We start from the raw sequence: 6,083 nt of genomic DNA on the forward strand, positions 1-6,083 counted from the left end.
TGTATACATTTTTTTATTAGTGAAAATACCGTAGACCAATAGTTCTACAGTTCAGGTTTAAAAAAAAATGACTGTTGCTTATCTTAGTGAGCCGAAATTGTTTGCCAAACAATATATTAATGTTTTAGTTAGCTTATACCAAGTTGGATCTCAAATATACTGGATAGCACACCTACCTTATTGAAGAACTTCAAAAGTTACCTCTAATACAACGTTTCTATGACATCTTCATAGTTTCACCATTTTACCAGTGTGAAACCTTATAATAGTTACGAATATTGCTCAAGTAGTGTGTAAGTTCATACATGAAATTCCCAAAATCTAAGCAAACAATTGGAGATGTAGAAGCTAATCTTCTGTTACTATGCAAATATTGTACACCTAAATTCAGAGTCTCCTCCCCCAAGACGGGGGAGACATGTGGGGGCTGACCAGCAAGCCACATTTTGAGGTTGATAAAGAGACCTGTTTCTTCGGTCCGCTGGTGGCGCTGAAATTCACCTGTTTCGTCAGGCTTCCCCGCCCTGACGGAAAAAAATTAGCGATTTTTCACGTTGATTCCACTCATTCTACACTGTGTCTTCCTCTCGAACTGAGCTAAACCTCACAAACATTCAGCGCAATCTGTAAATTATGGGAAAAACATGCCATGTGAACTCACTCCATTAAAGAGAACCATAGTTATTACACTACATGCCTACTAATCCCAGTATAGCAGCAAGATTAGGCAGTATGTCAGGTTATACACTAGACTCTAAGGCCATGGGTCTACATCATAATAAGTTAATGTGTTTTCCGGTTAAAGTGCCATGCAAACTGATCAACAGCCACCATTGCCCGTGAAGCCGAACCGACTGAACCATCATACCTATGCATCAATAACAATTGTGAATCAAATTAATTCTGGCAGATCAAGCTGTATACTAAGAACGCTTAGAGGAATCCTGATAAATGATTTCAGTAAAGAAAAAGTTGAACAAGGGGATACGTACATAGAGACTAACAAGTATGCTCCAATCTGCATAATTATAACTCCTTCACCTCCTGGCTGTGTCGTGTTAACGCAACGAGCAGAAAACCAGTGCTCGTGGATTGAGGTGACCACATCTAGAAATTTATAACTTGCAATCACAAAATTGCTGGAGATAACGAAGTAACTCGGCTTAACTGTCCCTAAATCAATGAGCAAGATTTAGGCTCATAATGTGAGAGACTCACATTGGTTTGATCCAATAGAAAAGAATTCCGTCTGCAGATTATTCCTTCTAAAGAAGTCCATGGACGGCTGCAGATCAACAGCAGTAAATTTTGCTCCCTCTTGCTCTGCTCTGGACATTTAAAAAAGATTGTGAATTCAAAATTCTACAACTTCAACATTCGTGTATGTTAGTGAACAGGGTTTTGCATATCTTTGGCACTAAGATCTCTGTCACATCTGTGATTCAGGCATTAAACTCCATACGGAAGAATGTATCCCCAAATTCAGTTTATCAAATGCATCTTCCGGTAGCTATGGATGGAAATAATAACGATGTTAAACTACAAAGTTGCTAAATGCATCAACCAAGAAACGGTGCCAGTTTCAGATGAACCAATGACATTACTACCATATTCATCTGGAACGGTCTAATAACTAACTAAATAACCGAACAGCTTCCATCAGAAACATACACGACCGCGTGGGAAAATTCATTAACACCATTCTGCAGTACAATTGCCAGTATTGAAGATTATTTAGCCACCAAGGAAATGCCCATCAAATTGCCCGAGCCGGCTTTGTGCTTCCTATGGGGAAAAAACAAATTGCCCGTGCTACCGGTGTTTGGGACGATACTTACACCATGGGGAAGAGGCGAGATGGTCCTGTCGGATCGTAGTTGAGCAGCAGCGCCGCCTTGATCGGCATCCCTTCAAGAGGATGGGGATTATAGTTCAAACGAGAGAGCAGAAACAGTAGCGAAGTGGGAGGGAAAGGAAAGGAGGACAGACCGGAAGATCCGACATGCTTCCCGGTCCACTTCTCCCACGCCCGGCGCGCCGATGTCCAGTCCGCAGCCATGAGAGAAGTGGCATCCACCGCGGCGTGTAGGCTGCGCTTCGCAAAGGCGGCGGGCGACGGACGGCGGAGGAGACAACGTCGGGACTGCGTGCCGGAAGGAAAGCCCCGAGTTGTGGGGTTTTTTGTGCATTGGTCCAGGCCCAGCCCAGGTAGCCTAAAAAAATGTGTATACGAAAAAAAAAGACCCAGGTAACTTATCATGAGGTTTTCCCCCTCTGGGTAGGGTTTTCCCTTCCTCTCGTCGCCTCACTGACATTGAGTAGTTTTCTCCTCGTCCTCCGCTGATCACGACCGGAGTCTGCTCAGGCTGACAGGGTGGTCCTGGACCACTGCCCGACCTTGGTTTTGATGTCGGTTTAAATCATGGGGTGGCGAGGGTGTGAAACAACGGATTGTCTCACTAGATTGGATCGACAAGACTGACCATCAAGGGAGGATGGATTTGCATTTGGTTCAAAGGGGAAGGGCAAACTCAAGTACATGATGCATGACTAGGTTCGACAACCCGTCTGAATGTTTGACTTCCCGGACAAAATATGCCTCTAGTAGTTTGGACAACTCTTCTCCAATAGCCTGACGCTTGGATTCCGAGGATCTGCGTAACGCAGGTTCGGTAAACCTTAAGGTCATCCACTTGAGGGAGAATTGCTACTTTCTACAATCCTCACACTTGGGGGCCCAACGCATTTCTACTAGAGAGGAAAAAATAGCATGCGAAGGACAGGGACCATGGCGGATGGTGCTTCGGGAATGGCTTAGGGCGCGGTCTAGAGGGGCAAAGAGGGCTCGCGCAAGCGAAGGTAGAGGAGGATGGAGACGGGGAACCCTAGGCGCCAGGGCTACTTTATCTGGTTGGAGCGAGTGGTATGGGCGACCATCGGTGTGGCCATGGTCGATGTGGACATGGCATATGGGCGTCATAAAGGAGGTTGGGGATGACCTAGGGAGATGGCCCGAGTTGGTCCGTGCAGTGCAGTGTTGGCTGCTAATACGAATTGGGCCGACCCATGAAGAATGAGGAGAGAGACTCTGAAATTTCTGCTTTTATTATTTAGGTAATTGCACGTCCGTTGCAATGGAAAAGCATATTGTTGTGATTTAATATTAACTGTGTCTACCATATACCTTTAAAATCCTTATGCACACCATGTGGCATTTGCATAAATATTCCCCATCGAAATTTCAAGCTAATAATAATGTGCATAAATAACTTTCTGTTGTGACAAAATCTGCGATGATTTCAAACTTGCAGCTTGCTTTCTATGTTTCTTACTTTGTAATGTTATCTCATTCCCTCATTCCCCTTGGATACAAAGTATACTGATGGACGATACCATTTGTCTAGAGCTTAAACGAATATATGTAGATGGAACCACAGCCTAATTCTCTCTGGTGATACGCCATGCATCATCCATTTTTCGCTCTTCTCTTGGGGCTGCAGAAAATGAAAGCAAAAGAAAATGGCTTATCCAGTGGCATGTTAGTCCTATATTTGGACTAAAATGAAGGCATTTGGAAGCATTGGTTAATGATAATATTCAAAATAACATGAAGCTGCAAGCAATGTTTGTGTAAAACCTAAGGGCTTCTCCAATGGCAACTCGCAAAAATCCTCTCATATTCGTCCACGGACAGGGGGGATCAATCCACGGACACGGATGCGAGAGGCAGCCAACTAACTGTAGCCGCATACATTTTCACCACAACTCGAACCAACCGAACGAAATTCATTCAAACAAGTCCGGAATTCATATAAACACGGCTGGATTTCATATAAACATACCGGATTTTATATAAACATGACGGATTTCACTACAAATACATCAAAGCGGTCCTATGCGGGCTCTCGAGTATAATTAATACCTAATCTAAATGACCGCCGGCGTCCGGTTCCCGTCCCTAGCCATCGCCCCCGAGAACTGAAGCTTCATCGTCTCCAGTTCCACCTCGGTGCTCTCCAGCTCCGCCTCCGAAGCCCCGGGAACTGAAACTGTCTGCCTCGATGTCGCCGCCAGGCGACTAATCGACCGAAGATGCTCGGCCCACCAAGCTTGGCGTCGACGGGAGGGGAGGAAACAATGGCCTTCCTGGGATGCAAGCGGCGGCGACCTATCGTGCACTACTCTTCCTCGCTACCCGCGGCATCCGTGGACATGTCGGCTTCTTCGTGGTCATGGCGCCGGGGAGCGGCCTCCTCGTCGTCGGTGTCGCCGAACAATGCCTTACCCGCCTCCTCGTCGCACTCCTTGCCGGCGGCCGCCACCTCCACCACCCTTTGCTGGTACCGCCAGCGGGCAAGGTGGATCTCGCGGGTAGAGCGGTAGGACTCGAGCAGTGCCTCCTGCTCCACGTTCGGCGCGACCGCCCTGCCGGCGGCGACCTGCTCCTCCGCCTGCAGATGCTCTTAGAGGAGGTTGTGGTTGTAGTTGACGTCGGCCTGCGCCTACCGGAACTGCTCCTCGCGCTCCTCCGGCACCATGTCCATATAATGGGCACAAGCCTCGCCGATGGTCATGGGGCAATGCACTGCGCGAGGGTGGAGTGGAGGAGGAGTGTTCCATAGAGGAAGAGGAGGGTGGCACTGGCTTGTCGGAGGAGGCGTCCTCCATTTGCACGTCCTTCGACTGCCTGCTGGCCTGCCAGTCGGTAGCAATGGTGACCTGGCCTTCTTCTGCTCTAACGCCAGCCCGTCCCAGAGAGCTTTGGAGGCAGAGGGATCCATGGCGAGGAGTGGTGCGGAGAGGGACACGACTGTGGCTATGGTCGGGGCACTGGGGCAACGGTTTATATAGCATCGATGGGCAGTAGAGGGACGTGTTGGGAATCGTTGCATGGAAAACAAAAAATTGTCTATGCACACGCAGTGATCTATCCATGGAGATGCATAGCAACGAGGGGGAGAGTGTGTCTACGTACCCTCGTAGACCATAAGCGGAAGCGTTTCTCAATGCGGTTGATGTAGTCGAACTTCTTCGTGCTTCAACTGATCAAGTACCGAATGCACGGCACCTCCGTGTTTTGCACATGTTCAGCTCGGTGACGTCCCTTGCCTTCTTGATCCAGCAAGACGTCGAGGTAGTAGATGAGTTCCGTCAGCACGAAGCATGGTGACGGTGATGGTGAAGTGATCTCCCCAGGGCTTCGCCTAAGCACTACGAAAATATGACTGGGGGTGTAAACGGTGGAGGGGGCGCCGCACACGGCTAGGCAATTGTCTGGTGTGTGCTAGGGGTGCCCCCCCACATATATATAGGTGGGAGGGGGAGGGAGGCAGCCAGGAGGTGCCCAAGTAGGCCGAATCCTACTTGGGGTCTCGCCATGGCCGGTGCCCCCCTGCCTTATTTGCCGGAGGGGGAAGGAAAGAGGAGGGAGGAGGGAGGGAAGGGGGAGGCCGAATCCCCCCTTTCCTTCTCCCTTCCCTTCTTTCCTTCTCCTCTGGTTCGACCCATATGGGGGGCGCACCAGCCCCTTGTGGCTGGTGCGTTTCCCCTCTTGGCCCATAAGGCCCATATATTTTGCCGAGGGTGCCCGGAACCCCTTCCGGTGACCCGATATGTACCCGGTACCCTCAGGAACACTTCCGGTGTCCGAATACTATCGTCCTATATATCAATATTTACTTCTCGGCCATTTTGAGACTCCTCGTCACGTCTGTGATCTCATCAGGGACTCCGTACAACTTTCGGTCACCAAATAACATAACTCATATAATACAATATCGTCATTGAACGTTAAGCGTGCGGACCCTACGGGTTTGAGAACTATGTAGACATGACCGAGACACCTCTCCGATCAATAACCAATAGCGCCTGGATGCCCATATTGGCTCCTACATATTTTACGAAGATCTTTATCGGTCGAACCATTATGCCAACATACGTAATTCCCTTTGTCCATCGGTATGTTACTTGCCCGAGATTCGATCATCGGTATCTGTATACCTAGTTCAATCTCGTTACCGGCAAGTCTCTTTACTCTATCCGTAATACATCACCTCGTAACTAACTCCTTAGTCATTCTCTTG

General features: G+C 48.5%; 1 protein-coding gene across 1 annotated transcript; it reads right to left on the reverse strand.

The window, feature by feature from the left end:
- Positions 1-650: 650 nt before the first annotated feature.
- On the reverse strand, positions 651-2,202 carry LOC123167434 (uncharacterized). Its single transcript, XM_044585282.1, has 5 exons — positions 1,990-2,202; positions 1,839-1,908; positions 1,219-1,328; positions 993-1,107; positions 651-868 (listed from the first exon to the last, which is right to left on the reverse strand). The coding sequence occupies exons 1-5, from the start codon at positions 2,057-2,059 to the stop codon at positions 784-786; spliced, it is 450 nt and encodes a 149-aa protein (XP_044441217.1). The 5' UTR covers positions 2,060-2,202; the 3' UTR covers positions 651-783.
- Between the last annotated feature and the right edge of the window lie 3,881 nt (positions 2,203-6,083).

Source organism: Triticum aestivum, chromosome 1D (genome assembly GCF_018294505.1).
Source record: "Triticum aestivum cultivar Chinese Spring chromosome 1D, IWGSC CS RefSeq v2.1, whole genome shotgun sequence".
In the NCBI taxonomy this organism is placed as follows: Eukaryota; Viridiplantae; Streptophyta; class Magnoliopsida; order Poales; family Poaceae; genus Triticum; species Triticum aestivum.

Excerpts from the sequence above, each read along its gene's own strand:
- LOC123167434 (XM_044585282.1), bottom strand. The coding sequence starts at position 2,059 with ATGGCTGCGGACTGGACATCGGCGCGCCGGGCGTGGGAGAAGTGGACC. Across the intron at positions 1,909-1,989 it reads GAAGCATGTCGGATCTTCCG|GGATGCCGATCAAGGCGGCG; the intron begins GTCTGTCCTCCT and ends ATCCTCTTGAAG. Across the intron at positions 869-992 it reads GCATACTTGTTAGTCTCTAT|GTATGATGGTTCAGTCGGTT; the intron begins GTACGTATCCCC and ends ATTGATGCATAG.